The 22,423-nt window shown below is 40.9% G+C and overlaps 1 protein-coding gene across 2 annotated transcripts in view; it reads right to left on the bottom strand.

The window, feature by feature from the left end:
• NIPAL2 (NIPA like domain containing 2) overlaps nt 1–19,038 on the bottom strand; it is a 75,176-nt gene extending 56,138 nt beyond the window's left edge. For both annotated transcript variants that reach the window (XM_047726762.1, XM_047726763.1), the window contains exon 1: nt 18,730–19,038. In XM_047726762.1, coding sequence (XP_047582718.1) covers nt 18,730–18,837 — 108 coding nt within the window. In that variant the 5' untranslated portion in view covers nt 18,838–19,038. The remainder of the gene's footprint in view (nt 1–18,729) is intronic.
• Nucleotides 19,039–22,423: the final 3,385 nt, after the last annotated feature.

Genomic DNA, 22,423 nt, shown 5'->3' with positions numbered 1-22,423 from the left:
CTTCACCCTCCTGGCCTGCTGAGGTCCACCTCCTTGAGACCCGTTCATACCACAGCAGTCCGTCCTTACTTTCTGAGACTCTATATGGTAAATGCTTGTATTTCTTCTTTTATACTGTCTTGTGCATCATTACTTTCTAGGGATGGATGAATGTCAAGTTGAGGGAAGAGGACCAAGTCTTAGGCTTCTATTGGATCATCTACATCATCTACTTTACAAAATTAGGAGCTCTTGAAAAATACTTGCTGGGAAAAGTATATAATGGTTTAAAAGCAGAACAAAAAGAGGTTTAAAAATAAGTTCTTACACATTGTCTAAGATGTTTACTATAGAGAATGCATGTATTATCTGATGACTTCAGAAGATGTGTTTGCTGCTCCTATCTAGGTACAAATGTGTCACATCTTACAGCAGTATTAATTAGCAATGGTATCAGGGATCTTCCCTGTCTCTCTCACTCTCTCTCTCTCTTTTTTTTTTTTAAAGATTTTATTTATTTATTTGACAGAGAGAAATCACAAGTAAACAGAGAGGCAGGCAGAGAGGAGGAAGCAGGCTCCCCGCTGAGCAGAAAGCCCGATGCAGGGCTCGAACCCAGGACCTGGGATCATGACCTGAGCCGAAGGCAGCGGCTTAACCCACTGAGCCACCCAGGCGCCCCTCTCTCTCTTTTTTTTTTAACAATACAAAACTTCTAGCTAGCTTCAAATTCCAAGGAGCTATTTGAATTTCAAATGAATATTATAACCACAAGGAACCCTTTTCAGAATGCAAAATGTCTTTGAAGTTTTAGAACTCTATTATATGAGCTGAAGTGAAATTCAGTGTTTTTAAAAAATGAAGCAGAAAAGTTGAAAACCCATTTAATCGTTGATATATAATATCCATAGCCTTTAATCAGTTAAGAATTTTCTTTTCCTAATAAAGGCACTTGGCAATAATTTTGATCACTATTCCTCATGGGGAAAAACTGTATCATAATCAATTGTGCTATTTCCATGCTTTCAATTTATAATCGAATGCATTTGGCAGTAATCAGGAAAATAAAGATTCAGAAGAAGTTTGGGTTTGAATGGATGATGATGAAATCTTCCATAATTATAACAGTAAATCGTAGAATAGAAATAACTTACTTCAGTTCTTTAAATCATTCACTGAGTAGTTTAAACACCACCAGGCTAAGTGTTTAGAAATTGGCAATGATTGCTCAGATATGACACCAAAAGCACAGGCAACAAAAGAAAGAACACATAAGCTGGGCTTCACCAAGATTAAAATCTTTTGTTCAACAAAGGACACTATATGGGGTGCCTGGGTGGCTCAGTGGGTTAAAGCCTCTGCCTTTGGCTCAGGTCATGATCCTAGGGTCCTGGGATTGAGCCCCGCATTGGGCTCCCTGCTCAGTAGGAAGCCTGCTTCCCCCTCTCTCTCTGCCTGCCTCTCTGCCTACTTGTGATCTCTGTCAGATAAATAAATAAAATCTAAAAGGACACTATTAATAGAGTGAAGAGGCAATCTACACAATAGGAATAAATATTTGCGAGTCATGTATCTCATAAAGATTGATATCCATCATAAAGAACTCCTATAATTCAACAATAAATTAAAAGCCCAATTAAAAATAGGCAAGTATAGACATTTCTCCAAAGAAGGTACACAAATGGCCAAAAGGCACATGAAAAGACATTCACCAGCACTAATCACTAGGAAAATGCCAACTGAAATCACAATACCACTTCACACCCATTCGAATGTCTACAATTTAAAACCACCAACAACAGAAAGTAACAAGTGTTGGATAGATGTGGAGAAATTGGAACCCATGTGTGCTGCTGAAGAGGAGGTTAAATGGTACAGCTGCTGATCATAAACTATATATAAGATTTAATTCAAATCAAAGATCCAAGTTAAGAGCTAAAACTATGAAATTCTCAGCAAGAAACATAGGAATAAATCTACATCATCTTGGATTTGGCTGCGGATTCTTTTTTTTTTTTTTTTAATTTATTTAGGGGCACCTGGGTGGCTCAGTGATTTAAGCCTCTGCCTTCGGCTCAGGTCATGATCCCAGGGTCCTGGGAATCGGGCCCTGCATTGGGCTCTATGCTCTGTGGGGAGTTTGCTTCCCCTCCTCTCTGCCTGCCTCTCTGCCTACTTGTGATCTCTCTCTCTGTGTCAAATAAATTAAAAATAAATAAAGATTTTATTTGTCAGAGAGAGAAAGAGAGAGAGTGCGAGTGTATCTATGAGCAGGGGGAGCAGCAGACAGAAGGAGAAGCAGGCTTTCCGCTGAGCAGGGACCCTGATGTGGGACTTGATCCCAGGATCCTGGGATCATGATCTGAGCCAAAGGCAGGCGCTTAACCAACTGAGCCACCCAGGCATCCCCAAAGAATTATTTTTAATACACAAAGTATTTACAATTTTTTTTTTTGGCCCAAAGAAATAAAATACCACCAATGTAGCTCGCTTTCTTACAGTCTCTTCTCCCTTCCAGAGATAAGGTTCTTCTCAAGTTGACAGAGATCAATTTTTTTCCTTCCTAGATTTGCTTTCACCCTTGTTTACTGAATTTCTTTTCATCTTCATTTAGACACTTAACCCATTAGCTTTTCCTCTTTCTTCCTATCTAATAATATATACAAGCGCAGCTCTACAGTTTTCCATAAGTACACTCTCTTGTTTTAGCTTCATGCTTAACTTTTGGTATGCAATTTTCTTTGATCTTATCCAAAGGTCTGTTTTTTTAATATTTCGAAATGAATAGGGGTGTTGGTTATTACTTTGTTACCAATTTTCAATTTTATTGAGTTGTGGGCAGAAAACATGCTGTGTGTAAAGTAACACTTGCTTTTTGACCTACTATATGGTATAAGCTGAAATTTATTTTGTGACCTAATAGTGAATGGTCAAGTTTTATAAGTATTCCATGTATGCTTGTATGTTGGGCTAATACATTCTATATATATTTTGGTATCTACCTATCCATCCATCTATCCATCTACCTATCTCCATCAATTCATTGCTCAGATCTTTTCTACTCTTAATACTAATGTAGGTATATTAAAAATCTAACTATGAACATGGATTTATCCATTTTCCTTTTAAATATATTGAATTTTGCTTTAAAAAATGTAAAGTGTTATAGTATTGGTATATAAAAGATCAGTATTGTTTTATCTTCTCAGTTAATTGTTCCTTTTATCACTATATATTGACTCTTTTAATATCAATAACGTTTTCACTTTAAAGTTTCTTTTATCTGATATTACCATAATATAGCTGTTTTCTTTGGATATTTGCCACTTTCCACATCACTTACTTTCAATATTTCTGTGTCATTATATTTAGTCAGGCCTCTTACACATTGAAAATAACTAAACTAAAAAAACAAAACCTGAGACTTTCTGTTAAATGGGACGTTTGGTCCATTTTATTTATTGTGATTATAGATACACTTTCGTTTGTTTTTACCATCTTTGTATTTGTAGCTATTTTGTTTTTTCTTTGCTTTCTATTTTCTCCTTTCCCCAATCTTGTTGGATCTTGGTTGATCGTTCTTTATTTTTTTCCTTCCCCTGTTCTTTTAGCTAGGAAGTTATACATTTTATTTATTTTCTTTTAGTAATTACTGTAAGTCTTAAAAACTTTTTATTTTTAATAATTACTCACAGTAGGCTGCAAAGAAATGTAAAGGTAGGTCCTGTGTACTCCTCCCCCAGCCTTCCCTCAAATTTAACATCTTCCACAACTATAATGAAACGTCAAAATCAAGAAATCGGCATTTGTAAAGATCTTGTTCAAATGTTACCATTTATGCTAGCACTTGTATGTGGATGTATGTGAGAACAAGATACTCATCTGTACTATTACCATAAGATTACCTTGTGTTACCCTTTTATTGATATACCCATCTTCTTCCCCTCCCCATCTCTAACCTATAGCAACCACTAATCTGTTCTCCATTTCTAGAATTATATTAATTTACATGTGCTACTTAAATGGAACCATGCAGTTTATATACTTTTAAAATTGGCATTAGCTTTGAGGTTCATCCAAGTTGTTGGATCAACAGTCCATTCCTTTTAAATGCTGAGTAGCATTCACAGTATGGAGGTACCACAATTTATTTAACCATTCACCCACTGAATGACATTCTGAGTAGTTTCCTGTTTGAGGCTGTATAAATAAAGTTGCTATGAACACTGTGTACAAGTTCTGTATGAAAATAAGTTCATTTCTCTGGGATAAATGCCAAAAGTGTAACTGGACCATGGGGTAAGTCTATTTTAAGTTTTGAAAAGAACTGCCAAACTATTTTCCAGAGTAACTGTCCCATTTTACAACCCCCAAAGCAATATATGAGTAATTCAGTTTTTCTATTAAATTTATCTTGCATTCTTGATATAACTTCTAATGTTAATCAATATTTCTAACCTCCTGAACATTATAAACATTTTGCTTTAACTATATTCTCTCCTCTCCTATCCTACAGGGTATTGATGGTATGTTAGTTCCACCTTGCTTTTATATCCTCAAATTAATCGTTATGATTGTGTCATACAATCAATACTTGCTTTATTCATCCATGTTTATCTCTTTGCTCGTCACTGCTCTTTTGAAAAAATAGCTTTATTGAGATACAATTCACATACCATCATGATTACCCTTTAAAACTTAAATAGTAAACTTAATAGTTTTTAAAATGTTCAGAGTTATGCAACTGTCACCACTGATTTCAGAATATTTTCATCACCCCCAAAACAAACTCTATACCCATTAACAGTCACTTCCCATTCCCTCCTCTCCTCAGTCCCTAGCAACCACCAAACTACTTTCCATCTGTACGGATTTGCCTATTGTAGACAATTTATATAAGTTGACTCATAACAATATGTTATGTTAAGTTACTCATAACAATATGTGACCTTTTGTGTCCAGTTTTCTTCACTTAGCATGTTGTTTTCAAGGCTTACTATGTTGTAACATGTATTAGCATGTATCAAGTATGTAGATTGTATCATCCCTTTGTACAGCTATGGAACATTCCATGATAAGGTATACCACATTTTATTTATGTATTTATCAGCTGGTGGACATTTGGGTTGTTCCTATTTTTTGGATATTATATTCTGATATCTTAATTTTTTTTCTGGGTTCAGTGTCCTTTCTGAAGAAACCTTTAGTAGCTCTTTCAAGGAAATCCTTGAATTCTAGTTCTCAGTCATTCTCCAAATACCTTTATGTTACCTTTCCCCTTGAGCGTGCAGGCTGACAGTTGCTTCATTCAGTGCTCTGACAATATTATTCCATCGTCTCCTGGTGCGGCTTGTTGTTAGAAGTAGGTTGTCGACCTAATTGTTGTTCCTTTGCAAATGGTCTGTCATTTTTCTCAGGATGCTCTTAAGATTTTCTTTGTCCTTGGTTTTCAGCAGTTTCACTACAGTTTTTCGGTGTGTGAACTACATTTTGCTTAGGACTCATGCTTCCTCAAGTTGAGGATTCATGTCTTTGACCAATTTGGTTAAGTTCTCAACTATTATCTCTTTGAATGTCCTCTCCCTTTTGTTCTATTCTCTCCACATAGAACTCCTGTTATTAGTAATGTTAGACCCTTAAATACTATCCTCCTGGTTTCCTATTAATATCATATTTCCAACTCTTTATCTCTTTATACTGAATTTCAGACAATTTCCTCTGACTTCTGACAGAAGACCTGTTCTAAATGAGCTTTTCTGACTTCCCTCCTCTGAATTGAGTCTTCATATACTCCTATGTCTACATATACTCTACAATATTGTGATGATTTTGTACAAGTTCATTTTCCCTCCAGACTACAAGCTCCTTGAGGGCAGAGCTGTGACTTACTTGTCAACTCATTTTTGTAACCCTAATCACTAGTATAGGACCTGACAGAATGAAGTTCCTTATTAAATGCTATTTGAACTGATTATAAACTGTCTAGAAATAGTACATTTTGGCCTTTGGTCCTAGGAGGATCTCAAAGGAAATACTTTGTAATCAGCTGGAGTTTAAATATTCCAAGCTCTCAGTTTTTGTGAGAACACAAGCTTATCCCAGAAATCAGATTTCGACAATGAAGAGTTTCCACTAGTGTGCAATAAAAAGGTGCTTGTTAACGTTTAAAATCTAGTTAATTCGTATCATACAAACAACAAGTAATATATAGTATTGAAGCAGGTGTCAGAAACAGTTTCCTGATAAACTCAGCATATCTTACTCTCATTTTTCTGAAACTTTCCCTAATTATTCAAGGTTAATTGCATACTCATTAAATTCATTTCACACATGATTGTAAATAGTAGTAATACAGTAAATCCTCATTAATACCCCTAATTGAAGGGGAGGGATACTTCAAATTTGCAATGTTTTTAAAAGAAGATGGTTTAATTACCTTCAAGAATGTACAGTAACTTGAAGTAACCAGTATTAAACACTGTTTCCGGTTAGAGACTCTGGTAAATGTACTTTAATGACTACAAAAATCCTCATCTGTAGTCAGGAGTATCATTTGCATACAGTAAGAAGACCTTTATAAACTGCCATTTAAATTAAAGAGGTCTCATTTACATCATTACTTTACTCAGAGTGTTTTCTGTTTTCTAGCATTTTAGAATTAGTGGGAGTTTAGATCTCCTCTCCTTCCCCCACTCCCTCTCTCCCCTTGCTGATTTGGATACTCAGGAAAGAATAGAAGGCCGGAGAAGGAGAGGGACTTGTGCAAATTCACATAGCTAGAAGCAGGCAAATTTGGCCCCAAGGCACCCTGTTCATGTCTGAATCACTATGTCTTCCCCGACTGCAATCAGTAACCTTCTGGCTAGTCATTGTCAATTTACTACAATTTTTAAATCGCAAAATCTGTTTCTTTTTCTCAGCGCAAGTCAAATAAAGCAAAGATAATAATCAAAAGGAAAGGTTTCTCCACTGCTCAATAATGCAGTTAGAAGTACAGGCCGGACACACAGAAAGATGCCCTTAATTTGTTCAGTGCTCTCTCTTGTCACCACTGTAGCTTAATTCCTGACTTTTCCAGGATGTCTTGGCAAACAGATGGTGGGAGCCAGAGCAAGCAATTTATCTGGAATGAGATTCAAAATATCAGCACTGATAAGTATCAAGGATGTTTTTGTTTTATTTGGAATAACAATCTTCTATCCTACTTTTTGTGCCAGAGTGTTCTTTAGATATTTTGCATAAAGTTATTGACCTATAATCCATGGGTGGGGTGGTTTGGCCAGATGGAGGTGGGGTATAACACGGGTATGTGGAATTGCGAATAGTCTGTCCTGTTTCTGACTTTGAACTCAAACATATTCCTGGCTCTGCCTTCAGAACATAAATTCTACCCCAATAGAGCTAGTGTGTGGTTCAAAAGAACCATAGATTCAGAGCTAGTTTGGAATGCTGTAATTGTCGTATTCACCTTGCAACTGGAATAATGCTATGTCTCCTGTTCCAGGCAGTAAAACAGGCCTGAGCACGCAAGTGACAGATTTAGTTTTTAGTCCTGGAAATACCACAGGTTGAGTGATTTAGGTCAACTAGTCCCTGCGGGAATGACCCTAAGAACCTCAATCTGTAAGGAGATGGCATGTCTGAGAAATGGGTGTTCAGTTCACCCCATGTCACGGGAAACTCTTAGGAATGAGCTGGGATTGTTTTGCGTTTGCATCTTGGAAACTGGTAGACAATTCCCTCACCTCCAGAACAGTCAGGAAGGGACAGGAGGACATCCAAATTCTTGGTAATACTTTGTAATACTAAATACTAGGCGTGAAGACTCATAGTGTATACAACTTACTTTGAAATGGTATATTACAGTACAAGGTGAAAAAAAAATACACAGAGAGAGAAAGAACAAACAAATGTTTCCCAGTGTTAACAACTAGTGAATCTGCAGCTGAAGGACACCTGGTATTTACTGCTCTACTCTTCCTCCCTTTCTGCAAGTTGGAAAATTTTCAAACTAAAAAGTTAAAAAAAAAACTGCTTTACAGACTCAATGACGTTAAAGGGAGTATGGATTCATTTAAAAAGAGTTAAAAGAGGAGATGATAATAAGAAAAGCAAGAAATATAAAGCAAGCCGGCCAAACCAAGGAACGATCTTAAACGGCGGGAAAATAAAACAATTGCACGATTGAAAACCACATGCAGATACTGCTTGGGAGAAACACACAATGTGGAGGAAAAGGACAGGAAATGCAAGGGGTCGGAGAGAAAATGGTAAGTACGGCAGAGACGACTCGAGGATGCTCACAACAGAGGTATTCATTCGGTCATGCATCCATTTGGGGTTTATTCGGCAAACGGCCAAATGTTGGGTTCTATGTCAGGACCTGAGGATGCAAAGGATCCTTGAGGAGCTCAGAAGAAGAAAAAGCACCTGATAACAGACTACTACCTGTTAAATATGTCATAGAGGTAGATGCTCTACAGAACCCATGGGAATGGAAGGGGCAGAGTGCGAATCTACCTAGCTTGGAGAGTATATTAGCCACAGGCATGGCTGTGATGACAAATTACCACAAACTCGGTGCCTTAAAATAACAGAAATGTATTCTTTCACGGTTTGGGAAGCAAGAAACCCAGAATCAATTTCGCTGGGCTGAAATCAAGATGGCAGGGCTACGTTCCCTCTGAAGGCTCTAGAGGAGAATTTGTTTCTTGCCTTTCCCATTTTCTGGTGGCTACTGGCCTATCGTTGGTTTATGGTTCTATCACTAATCTCTATCTCTATGGCCACATCACCGTCTTCTTTTTTTTTTTTTTTTGTATGAAATCTCCCTGTTTCCCTCTTATATTAAAGTGGCATTTACCATCTATCCAGATAATCCAGGAGAGTCTTCCGATCTCAAGATCTTTAACTTAATCCAATCTGCAGTCAACAGGGTGCCTGAAGGGCCTTCCAGTAGAAGATGCCAGGAGAGCTGGACCGGAGAGGCAGGCAGGAGCCGTTATCTGCCATGAATCTATAAGAGGCACAAAAGACTCCAAACTAGAGGAAAGATCCAGATTTGACTTGGAAGAAGATTCCTCCTGGCTACCGTGTGAGGATGGACTGGCATGGAGCAAGACCAAAGAACAGGAAAACCATTTAGGAGACAACGTCAGGAGTTCAGAGAAGTAGGGGCAATGGGAGAGTTAATTACAACAGGGCCATGGAGAATCAATATTCATATTCATCATGGTTAAACACTGGAGACAACCTGAAGCATAGAATGCCATTGGATTACCGAATGGGTTGGCTATTCTTATCACGGATTTCCTTTGCCCTTGCAGATAACTGAGTTGTCTGCAATACTAACCCAAACGGAGTTAAGACCATAATACCATATGTGAAAAAAAAAAAAAGAAAGAAAGAAAGAAGGAAAGAAAATGTTCAGATACAGATTTTTAATTCGTTATCTCGGTTGTTGTATGCTATAAGGTCATTACCTTTCCATCCTGAGAAAATCTCATGGCACTGGATTCAAATCGGGTGATTTAAAGCCACAGAATAGATCTGGGTTACATAACACAGTCTATCGTTGCTATTCTTACAAGTGGTTACATGCCAATTTGTAATCAACCTTAAAACCTAGGCAGAAAAAGCCCAACATATTGCCTTCCCATATAATTAAGAACTATTACATCTTGTCTCTTGCTTGGGAACACACTGACTTACATAATTGTACATTCATTATTTTTATAAACTCCATTAAGGATAAACCTTTTGCCTTTGAGAAATTTAAGTTTCAGTAGAAAAAAATTATGGGAAAAGTAATATATTTAACAACACATCCTTTGGGGACTTTTAACACTTTCTTAAAAGGAGAGCAACAATTGTCGAGAAAGGTGAGATACTGGTTCAGCAAGTCTTAAAATTTGGTTCTATTATAAAACAAATCAACCCCCTAGAAGGTTGTGAGGGGAATTTTGAAACAAGGGCAGACATGCTAAACACAAAGAATGCTATTTTTCTATCCAGATAGATCTAAGGTCCCATAACTTTCAAATTTTGCAAGAGCATATTCATAATAATTTAAAAACTCTGTAATCCCTTGTTTTTGAAGAAGCAGGATTGTAGTCTGCCTTCTGTGGGGCTAGCCCAGGCTGAAAGAGGCTTTCTACCCAAAAGCTGGGAACCTGAGAATTCTTGTAGTTGTTAAATCCTTCCCTCACACCTGCCTGGGTTTCTGGAGTATCTGTCTTTCTGAAGAGCGATGCCTGCCTTGAGCTCTCCATCCCCCCTGGACACTGAACTCTATGGTCTATGTCAGGTATCAGCCAATGGGTGAGTTTCTGCCTCAGTAGGAGGGAGAGATAATGACATTGCTGCTCTCTGACAGACTTCTGCCAAGACGCCTGTGGCCCTTGCCACCCATTAGACCAGATCTTTCTGACAGCAAAGCAGGAATCAAGTTCCAGTTTTCTACACCGTTTAGGCATTGTGACTTGCACTCTCCATCGCCTCCAAAGGGCCACTCCTCGTAGCCCAGATAATTTCCCCTATCGGCAAGCTCCTCCTTCCCGGCCAATGATGGTGACGGTGATTTGGGTGTGCAAATGTTGTTCCAAAGATTAATAAAACACTACATGTAACTCATGATTATTCTCAACGTTATGGCTGCAGCAGCTGCTTATAACACAAGGTCTGCTTGTACCTTGCCCACAAAGAACCACTCGTTTCTCCACTGCTGTGACTCAGCCAGCCACATCCAAAGGTGCATTTTAGTTTCCTCTTCTGCTTTGGCGTTCTTATTTACCATTACACACCTGGGCTTTGTTAGTCTGGAAGCTTAATGGAAATAGTCTATCAGATAGTATAGGCGAGGGCAGCTTCATGCCAGTCCTCCAAATATTGTTTATCAAGTAATTATAAAGAATTCTCTCTCTCCCTGTCCCTTTCCCTCTTTCATACACACACACACACACAAACACACACACACACACAATGTATGTCACATATATATAGCAACATTTTGAGGACATAGTCCATGTTTTCTGATTTCTGTGATATCACTGTCTAACTCTATCCATTAAGAACAGCTCTCTGCTTGTGATTTTTATTGTCTGAAATGCTGATTGCATTTTAGGTCTTCATTTGTTGATCTGCTGATGGAGCTTAACATGGGCTGTGACAGCAGGGGACACAGTGCAGCTATGTCCCTAACATCCCTGGAACAATCAGAGATTTGCAAGCCCAGAGGCTGAAGAAGAAATAAAGACACCCCCCCCCCCCCGCCACAACACCAGAATCCACAGGATTCACCTTAAACTTGAATAAACTATTGGAAATGCTAACACGGCTTCTAGGATCCCATATAGCATTGCACTCATACATGATACCTTTTCCATCTAAATCCACTAAACTTTTAGGAGTTTCCAAGTTACCGAAGAGGTGATTATTGATGATAAAGAAATTTCTAAGCAAGTATAGGCAAGATAGAGATAAAGCAAGGGATACTACCTTTGCCAGATGACTCCCTTTGACTTTTCCATCGGTAGGAAAGACAGGAACTCTTTGAAGATTGCTTGTTGGTTTTTATTTTTCAGGTTATTTATTTATTTATTTATTTATTTTTTTGGGCAATATCTTAGGGGGTAAATCTAGAATTTAGAAATAAGTCACCACTTACTTGACATGATGCTAATAAAAATATTTCAGAAGTTGATCCTATAATCTGAGCTTTTAAGGAGATTATCCTGTCTCCTTAGGTCTCACCCACAAAGGCAGGCAGGCTAAATAGTGGGCAGCTTCTCAGGGCTGCCCATGTGAGGCAGGAGACAAAAAGGGAAGGTCCTACATGAGCTGAGAAGGGTGTTAGTTTGAGAGTTGCCCAAGTCGACAATAATCCATAGGAGGACATTGTTGTTAGGACCACGCGGTATGCCCTTCTCTTAGTTACAGGACCCCTCTTTTGGCAAGCCCTTCCTAAAGGTGCCCATGTTCTTTGGGGAGGCCAAACCCAGTAACTCTGGCCTTCATGACTGGTATGGGAAAGGCCACGGACCTAACCTTGTCCAGTCAGGCTAACGCCCATTTATTTTCATTGGTGGAGAAAGTCAAGCTTCCTCTCCTGGAAGTGGAAGGAAGAATGTGGGCTAGTGGGGTGAGTCTCTAAAAGTGGAAACAACAAATTCTAAGGAACAAAAGGTGAAGAGGACAGTGAGGTACTGGGCCTGCACCATGTCGTCAGAACCTCTGGGTCAGGCCTTGGTTGAACCCGGCTTTCTCCTGGACTCTCATGTTAAGCTGATTAATTTCCTTCGTTGTGTAAGCCAGTTAGTGTCAGGTTTCCTGTGACCTGCACACTAATGCCTCTTAATTACAAAGCATTCTTGGTTAGGGAAACCAAGTTAAGCTGGAAGACAGACAGACTCCTATAGCAAACTTAGTTTGGCCAGTGGTCCAAATTACTGCAAGAAGAAGCCAGTTGGAGAGGTATGAAGAAGGAGGGGTGGGGGACTTCGGAAACCAGGGCTGAGGCTGCAGGCAGGCAGACCTTGGGAGGACATGTCAAGGCCAGGATCTCTGAAGGAGTGCAGCCAGGACAAACACAATCTTTGATGAGGTGTGGCACTCAGGACTAAGCATATGTTAGCTTGTATTTACATAAGGAGACAGTCCACACCTCTTGATATGTGCCAAAGATGACAGGAGGCCACTGGAAGAATGACCAAGGGCGGGGCAAGTGACAAGAAAAGGCATATGTTAAGAACTGTGTGAGGGGAAGTGGAATGTTATCCGTCAGCAGCCAGGCCATCAGGGATTTCTGGAGAACCAGGAAGGACTGGGAGATGAGCTCTGACTTTACGGAAAAATATAAGTCTATCTGGAACATAGTGGGAACATAGTGGGAGATGAGTTATAAAGAGGTGTAAATGGAATAGAGTGATACTGGACCTTCAGGAAAAAACCAAATAAACAAACAGGCAAACCCAAGCTAAAATAAAATGCCATTGCAATCTCAAAATTAACAGCATCTGAGCCCTCCCAGGCTGGGAGTGCTGGTCTTGCTGGTTAAGTTAAACAATCAGTGTCTGTAATATGATCACACTACTGCTACCTAAGCCCTCTGTCATGGTTCCCAGTGCCACACACCCATCTCCCCAGCCCAGTAGTCTGGGAAGTGGCAGAAGACAGAGGAAGAATCCCTCCCTTAGTACTACAAAATAACAAGTGTTCCAATTAGGAAAGTAGTGCAGTTAAGAAGTGCTCCGGAATGTGAATGTGTTTGCAGAGTGACGGGGAGGGAAACACCAAAGGGAGTGAGGAAGGTGCTAGATACAGAGAAATCGCAGCTTTAGGTTAAAAAAAGAAAGGTTACATCAAATATCCGACATGATTCCTCTTATTTCCATTTGCAATGAGCTAAGTCCAATAATTACTAATTATCAGAAATATTATTTTATGACATTTCCTATAAAACAGGTTGACTGTAATATTACTAGTAATAATAGCTAGTATTTATTCGAGTACTTTCTTTGTGTCTAGCACTTTGCTAACTTTCAGACATAGGTCACATTATTCTATTCCTACATCAACTCTGCAAGGTATGTATGTATGTATTATTATTACCATGTCAATAGAGACAGCCAGATTTGGAGAAATTAAGAAACTTGTCAATACCTCTGGTAAAAAGGCTGAGTTTTAAAACTGCACTATACAAAAACAGAAAGGAGGGCTTTGGGGAAACACCATCCTTTCCATGGTAAAACTCTCAAATGCCAACTTGAACAGTCATCATCATTTTTAAAAGAAATTGTTTAAGTAATTCTCAATTGCTTGTTTAAGCAGACTTCCCACAAGGTGAATATGGTATACACTATTATCTACCTGGGTAAAACATGCAAGTTGAACAGTTATTGCAATGCTAATAATATTTATAAAATGTAAAAAAAATTATAGAAAAGAGATATAAACTGCAAAGAGAAGGATACAGATCAATAAATCACTAAAATGAATTATTATAAGGCAAACACCCTTATAACACCATCCAGATAAAGACACTAAAAGAAATGAAGCACCCACCCAAAGCCCTCCCTTCACCCCATCTCATCACACCAGCTCCGTTCCCACAAGAAACCACTGGCTCAACTTTACTGCAATAATTTTCTTGCCTTCCCTTATAGTTTCATCACCCAAGTGGGTATCCTTCAACACTATAGTCGAAGGTTTTTTTTTTTTTTTAAATCTATAGGTTTTTTAGGTCTCTTAATTTACAACTTCTCCATTCTCTCCCTTTTCTTTCTTGTAAAAATGATTTCTAAAGAAATGGAGCCATTTCAACCTGTAAAATGGCAAAGTTTCCCATGGCCTGAATTTTGGGATTGCATCAATACAAATATTATAACTAGTTAGTATAAATCAAGCCATAAGGAGGAGATCAGGTAGAATGACATGCAAACATCTTGTCTGCCAAATTCACAGCAGCAGTAAGACTCTTTGCCTCTGACAAAAACTGTGGGATGATGATGATGATGATGATGATTTATTTTGTTTTTAGAAAAGCTTTGATATAGTTGTTTTGAGGTAATCTGTTTCTTCCTTCCTCTTGCTGCCCCATATATACATCTTGTAGAAAATCTGGTAACAGGAAAATGCCATGTTGGATATATAAGGAAGGCAAAAAAAAAAAAAAAATCAATAAGCATAAATGAAACAAAAAAGGGATTTTTTTTTCCTTGGGAAGGAAATGGAAAGGACCAGCAATCTCTACCCAGCACTTTAGTTATCTGTAAATTTTGGCACTTTTCTTTCTTCAAGAGACAGAGATGCAGCTACCAGCAGAAAAGAAATAGATAGTAGCATAGCAAAGCAAAATCAATAAATGGGCGATATAAAACTCAATACGATTTTCTTTAGTGCAATGAAATAAGATACACTCATTCCTTTCTCTCACCGCCACATTCTTTCAAGCCATAGTTTCTAAGCAATGGCCTAGGAAAAGGAGAGCTGTGTAGTTACTCTTACTTGCTATTTGATCTTGGGGCAAGTTATTTAGGGTTTCCTTACATGAACAGTGAGGCTGCTAGACGTGTTGTTGGGGGCTCCACTGAGATAATAGTTACAAAGTGTTACATAAATAGTTACAAAGTGTTATTTACATAGTAAATGTATAACAAATGTGGTCTCTTGACTTTGCCTCTTCCTGGCCAAATAAATACATTGACTAAATACATTGACTTTAAACACTCAAACCATTGAAAATCAAAAGTTCAAATAAGGGAGATAAAAAATTCTAAATTTTCATTTCATCCTATGCAGAATAAACCATTTTGACAATGTCCTTGTGAATTTAGATACTTAGCAATATCCTTAAATTTTAAGAACCAGGGACAAAACCCCTTGTTCACAATATTTCCCACGTTCATCCTATCCTGTCCATTCTCTCCACAGTCTTGGTTTGGCACTATTTAATCAATCAGATAGCAAAAGGCAGACCCGAGATCCTTTATTACAACCCTGTTTTCCTGGAGAGAAAACTGAAGCCCATGCACACACTAATTCACAGCAGAGACTAGACTACAGCTCCTAACACTGGTTGCAATTAAGTGCCTACAGAGACTAGTAGGTTAGAGATGAGAGTAAAGGGAGGGGCTTAGGTGGGGAGCACAGCTGTTCTAAACTGAACTTCAGCACAGTTACCTGGGCGAGAGAGCCAAGTGCTCCTAGAACTTTTAACATTTAAAGACATCACTGGCACTTGAAACTTTATATATGATCTACTTGCTTTTAAATGCTGGCAATGTATTACACATTTTTTTAAGCCTCTCTGCAGGTCAAACAGGACACATCTGTGGGCCAGATTTAGCCAATTAGAGGCCTCTGAATCAGCTTTGCTAACCCTAAGTTAAATTTCTTTTATTTAATTTGATTTGATTCTCACATTGCTTGCCAAAAACAACAACAACAACAACAAAACAAAACAAAACAAAAAAACCCAAAAAGGGCTCACTGTTGCCTACAAGATAAAAGTCCAAACTTCTTAACTAGTCCTTCAAGGCAATCCATGAGTACACTTAAGACCCCAAATTATATTTCCACTTTACAGTCTCCGTTCTCCACTGCAACCAGAATGGCCCAATTTCCACATTAGATACAAAAATAGTTAGAAAGTCACCTCCAGGCCACATGGGCTATCCTTGGTCTCCAGACGTTCCTCCACCTGTGCACTCCCAGAGTGAAACTCTGTCCACCCATAAGCGCCCAGCTGAAACACCACCTTTCCACAAAACATCCTTGATGGCCCCTGTGCAAAGCCACCTCGCTCCAAATTTCCACAGGACTTTATATCACTCAGATGATACTTAAAACATACTACCTTGTTTTGAAGGTATCAGCATAGCTCATTTACCCAACCACCTAATAACACTCCTGGAAAAAAGAGTGAATATATACACATGTTTCACACTAGGCAGGGGGCTTGATAACCATCTCAGAAATGTTACCCTTTTATACTGAAAACTTGTGGATCAAACATGAAGAAAATATGCTGGCAGAACTCCTCTGTACCTGTGCTTCCATAGACAAACGCTTGAGTAACAAAAAAGGGCCAAAGGCCTCACTTCTCTGGCTTCCCAAAACATTTTTCCCACTTTCTATCTGCTTCAGGATTTCTTCCTATAGAAGCACTCACACCTTTACCTTGGACAATGTTGATTCTAAGAGACTACTGTTAAATATCCAGCTGTTATGTGAGAGGATTGGTCTTTCTCTAGGAGTAAGGCTAATTTATCAGTCTGATGGTTTCACGTGGAAAGATCCAGAGAGCTGGGTTCTGGGTGAATACACACTGTCATCAAGTAGTTCAGTTGTGATAAAACTGATTAAACCATGACTACCCAGCATCCCAGGCTAATTTTGAGTGTGAGAGTCCTAAACTGATACCTCAAACTTTGTTTTTCTGGAGCTGCTCCCATTTTCAGTCATCTACATTTGGCAGGGAAAAAAAAAAAAATTAGGGTCCATTTTATTTTTGCTGGTCTGGCCCGTACTAGAGGCAGGCAATACAATGTTTGCTGAGTGAATTTAAAAAAATCAATTTTCACACTCTTCTAAGTCTTATAAGATGGCCTAAATTTGCAGAATAATGGGAAAAGTTGATACAATCTTATCTCAAACTAGCTATAGTTTATATGTCCGCTGAGTAATTTCAATTAGCATATCCTGGACACACCCTTTTAAACCTGTACAAATATATACTGTCAAAGGCAAGTTAGGCCTTGCAAACGTCAAATTAGGTCCCCACATTTAGGTCACGTGGTAATCTGTTTTGATGTTAAGAGAGCCAAGACAATCTTGAATTCCAGGAAATAGCAAGGAAAACTGACTACAGGAGTTTCAACTATGAGAACAATGTTTTCTCCTGTTTCAGATGATGCCATTGTAAGTCACAACTACTAAGCCTCTAATTTCTTTACCAAAAGAAAAAAAAGTTCATTCTTAAACCTTTCCTGGGAGTGCTTCTAGCATAAGCACATTAGAGCATGTTTATAATATATACTAGCATAAACATAATTTAACAGATAGACTCAAAGAGCTTTCCATAAGAAGCAATTCTTTTCTTCGTAAATCCTGTCAAGGAAGACGTGGACTAGATTACACACAGCCACCAACAGGCTCTGAGTCCCCTCATTTTTCCTACGTTAGTGCGTTTTATGGCAAAACAGACTTAAAGCAATACCCTCTCCTTTGTTGAAAACGAATAAGGTGGACACATGCTTATTTTGTCTTTATATAAATAATTTTGTGTTAAATTTCTGAAAACAAAATTTTGATGTTTTAGAAATTAGCATTCAAAACACTTCAAGTGTTCTTAAAGGAATTCTAGACCTTTGATTATTGGTTAAAGACGACTTAGCTCAACAGTAACAAATATTTTATGATTACTTTGTTGTGAACCAAAAGGCCCACGGATTTATTAAAGGGCAAGAAAAAAGTAACACACTTATGCACCCAGGAGGAAGCTCGGGGTCCACTCCACGCAGATCGCTAGCCCCCATTTAAAAGAATATACAGGCGGCTAGAGGAAGGGCTCGCCAGGGCCGTTTTTCTGATCTTAAACCAAGACAAAAATAAATGGGCAGCTCCGCTCCCCTTTGATCTCCTTCGGTGTATCTTTCCAGCATAAACTGGCAATGTTTAGGCTGACGATGTTTCCTCCAGAGGACCCGTGAAACAGAAGGAGAGAGTCATGCAGTTGCAGCCCCAAGAATACGGGTGTTCTTTGCACGGAAATGGAAGCGCCCCGCTGAGCCAGCGGGGACACACGCGCGCGCAGAGCATCTGCGGGGCGCGGAGGTGACATTTGCGAGCCCTTAACAAGTTCCCTGCTTCAGAGAACGGGGTGTCACTTATTTTCACTGTAAAACGATCGGGATGGAGGGGGACTGAATACGGGTGGAGGGGAGTCACCCCACACTCCGAAAATCCTTCAGGGAGAAGGCGGATTCAGGCCGGAGAGGCGGGATCGTGCGGGACCCAGAGGCCCAGGAATGACCCCGCAGAGGTCGGAGGCGCCCCACTCCCAGGGGCGGATGCCGGGGAGAGTTAGGCCGGCGGAGGGGGCCCCGCGCTGTCGCACATGAGGGGCAGTTCAGTGAACATGTGGAAACATCACGTCAGCTCTGAGAGCCGGCCGGCGGGCGGCCGAGGAGCAGGAGGCGCCGCGGCCCCGCCCGTGTCCCCAGCGGGCGACGGGGGTGGCCGGCCCCTTACCTGGTTCCTGCGGTACCACGCGCCCGACAGGGAGCCATTGGCGGCGCCCGGCGCCCAGTAGGTGAAGTTCCGGGACAGCTCGTCCACCGCAGGGGAGGCGGCGGCCATTGGGGCTCGCTCCCGGCGCGCGGGCTCAGGCTCCGGCAGCCTCCCGGCCCCTCCGCTCCGCCCGGCGCCGCGGAGGAGGCGCGCCCTGCCGAGGCCACTTCCTGCTCCGCGCCGGGGCCGGCGGGATCGCCGCGGGCACCTGGCTCCCGCCCCCGCGCGGCCGCAGGTGCGGCTCCCGCCCGCCCGCACGCCCCGCCCACCCCGGCCTCCCCGGCGCGACCCCGCTCCTCCCGCGCCAGCGACCCGCGGGGACCCCCGCCGTCTGCGGCCTCCCGGGGCGGCCCGGCTCGCAGCGAATCCTGGGGGCCTCGGGGCCTGGGCGCTCGGCGTCCTCGCCGGCCAAACCGGATCCCCGTGCGCGCGGGTGGCCGCACCTGCTGGGGCGAGGGGGCGGTGCCTCCAAAGGCGCTTGCAGGCCCCCGAGCGCTTGGTCGATACGCGCTGAAGGGAATGGGAGAGAACCCCCTCTGTCTAACCCAGAGCAGCCCCCTTCACCCCGTCTGGATCTGGCAGTTCCAGCTCTCCATCACGCTTTCGGTGTGTCTCACTTGAATTTGCGAAGTTGTTTGAGTGTTTCCGAAAATATTGTAAGGAACTCCAGAACAAAGGTGGATCCACTAAATCTCAGTGTCAACGACTGATAGATCCTTAGTAAAACATTCCCGCAAGGAAGGAACGAATCTCCTGGTGGTAGCTGGAGGACCCCAATGTCTCCTTCAGAAACGGGGTTTCCTTCAGGTGGAACCAGAGGAATTGCTGAAACGTTGCCAACTACTGGATATCAGATTTTGGAAAGGGAGACAATTGTTAATGGCCTTAGAGAACTCTAGATGTTTTGTTTTTGTCTATATTCAAATTCTACTGTTACTACACAGATGACTTGTAAGGTATCACCGACCTTGAGAATCCTGTGATTCTATATTGTTGTCTGAAGCCCCGGAACTTGCAATTCTTCTGTTTACACAATGCCGAGATTCTCCTTACATAATGTATTTTGACTGTCAGGACTTTATTACAGAGAGACCTTCACCAAAAGAGAATTGCCGCCTTGTGAAAAACTGGGAGAAAGTTTTCAGTGTTTACTAGGGGAAGAGTGCGAATGCGAGAAGACAATGAGAAAAATATCATTTTAAGTAGAGAAATGATAAGACATGCCATCTGGGAAGCTGTGTAGTTTCTTGCTTGAGCACCCAAAATGCATAATGAACAGTTAATATGGTAGCTAATTATTCGCAATTTTAAGAGGCTCATTTATTTCAAATAAATATCTGAAGGAAAGTGCCTTTTTTAATATCGTCTAATAATATCACATTAACTTGTGTTGGTGACTTTGTTAATGCTTCCTTCAGCTGAGCGGCTTTAGGGTACCAGTAACAGAATATCCTAGTAAAAGTGGCTTAGATAACAAGCCTCTATTATCCCCAGAGGGAATTTTGTTCTGTGTGGCTCAATGATGTTATACTTCCATCTTTCTGCTCTACCATGCCTGATGTATCAGGCTTTTCCCTTTTCATGGTGGCAGCTCCAGGCATTACATGCAAACAGGACCACATCTGGGAGGGGGGAGGGAGTGAGGCCATTTCTTCTTCTTTTTAAGATTTTATTTATTTATTTGACAGATAGAGATCACAAGTAGGCAGAGAGGCAGGCAGAGAGAGAGAGAGGAGGAAGCAGGCTCCCTGCTGAGCAGAGAGCCTGATGTGGGGCTCGATCCCAGGACCCTGTGACCATGACCTGAGCCGAAGGCAGAGGCCTCAACCCACTGAGCCACCCAGGCGCCCCCATTTCTTCTTCTTTTTAAAAAGATTTTATTTATTTATTTGACAGAGAGAGCACAAGCAGGGGAAGAACCAGAGGGAGAGGGAGAAGTGGGCTCCCTACTCAGTGGGAGGGACGCTGGGATCATGACCCGAGTCCAAAGGCAGATGCTTAACAGACTGAGCCACCCAGGTGCCCAAGCGGGATTTCTTTTTATGCATCTTTTGATTGGAGGAAAACCTTTTGCAGACTCCCCCAGCAGACTCCCCTTCAGGTCCCACTAGCCAGGACTGGGTCACACGCTCATCCATGCTCTACATGCAAGGGAAGCAGGGAAAGTGACTCTTAGGCATTTCCAGCCTTCAGAGTGGGAGGAGCTCTACCAGCAAAGAAGAAACCAGGATGGGGTGGGAGGGTACTATCAGCAGAGCCCGGCACCACCACTCCTCAGTCTATTCTATCAGCCAGATTGTAACTAGTCATATGGTCTCTAACAAGCAAGATAATAAGTGGATCGTGTCACCTTCCTGTTTCAAACACTACCAAACCTCCCCACGGACACAATAAAGTTCACACTTTTTAAGCTTGGCATATGAGATATTTTATGATCTGGCCCCCATACTCTGCTAAGCTCAAATCACTCTCATTTTATCTCTTAATTAAAAAGACCATTTTCTGTTTCTTTGCATTTGTTTAAAACCCTCTAATTTTGGATGAAGACAACACTTGGTACAGAAGAAGTATGATGTGTAGCCTGTGACATGCTGTTCTCCAGATTCCAAGATGCCACCGCAGTCCCTGTGGCTGTCCTCGTGCGTGGGGGTGGCTGGAACAAAGAATTCGTGACCAGTGTTCCTTTCCACACAGTTCACAAGGAGGCGGCAGGAATGCTTCGTGAGCTATTTTGGTCCCAGCAGCGTAGGAGTTGCTGGAGGCTGTTCAGGGCTTTATGACGGCCTCTGCCTCTTGTGGGGTTTCTTTAGGGGATATCCTGTTCACTTTACAGGATGCCAAAAGCCTTTGATCAACTGCCTGTTTTGAGCGCTGAAATGGTGGAGGTCTGTTCCGCAGTTAATTCAAGGAATTCCATTCTGGTGCCACATCACTTGAAGCTAAATCCTGACTCCATTGCAGATTGGCTGTGTGATTTTGATCAAGGTGCGTAACTTCTCTGTGCTTTGCATTCATCATCTGTGAAAGGGAGCTAATTAGTACTGAAACATAGAAAGTACTCAGTCAGTGCTGTCTTTCACTATTGATGACCATGGGAGAGGGAAGAATTCTTTAAACAAACAAATACACACAAAAGTACAAAGCACAGAGGATAAGATTGATACAACTGCAATAAAATTAAGAGCTTTCACATATCAGTCAACCATAAAGTGTAAAAAGATAAGTCACAAAGTGGGAACATGATTTGTCACGACATGTAACTGACAAAGGTTCACATCCAAAATATGTAAATAACTCCTATAGGTCAATAAGAAAATGCCAGATAACCCAGCAGAAAAATGGGCAAAAATATAAACAAGCATATTTCATAAGATAAAGTATAAATGGCTGATAAAAATATAAAATGCCTCCATCTCACCAATAATCAGAAAGAGGCAAATTAAAAAGCCCATTGAGAATAAATGTATACCCACTTGTTGGCAAAAAAAAAATTTTTTTAATTTATATATTGTTTCAGTTCATTTGGGCTGCTATCCCCAAAATACTACCAGCTGGGTAGCTTATAAACAATAGAAATTCATGGCTCACGGTTCTGAGGCTGGGAAGTCCAAGATTAAGGCACCAGCATGGCCACATTCAAGGAAGGCCCTCTTCC

This window comes from Lutra lutra, chromosome 4 (assembly GCF_902655055.1).
Source record: "Lutra lutra chromosome 4, mLutLut1.2, whole genome shotgun sequence".
Classification (NCBI taxonomy): Eukaryota; Metazoa; Chordata; class Mammalia; order Carnivora; family Mustelidae; genus Lutra; species Lutra lutra.
Note: the sequence above shows the minus strand (reverse complement) of the source record. Positions and strands in the feature narration are given on the sequence as shown.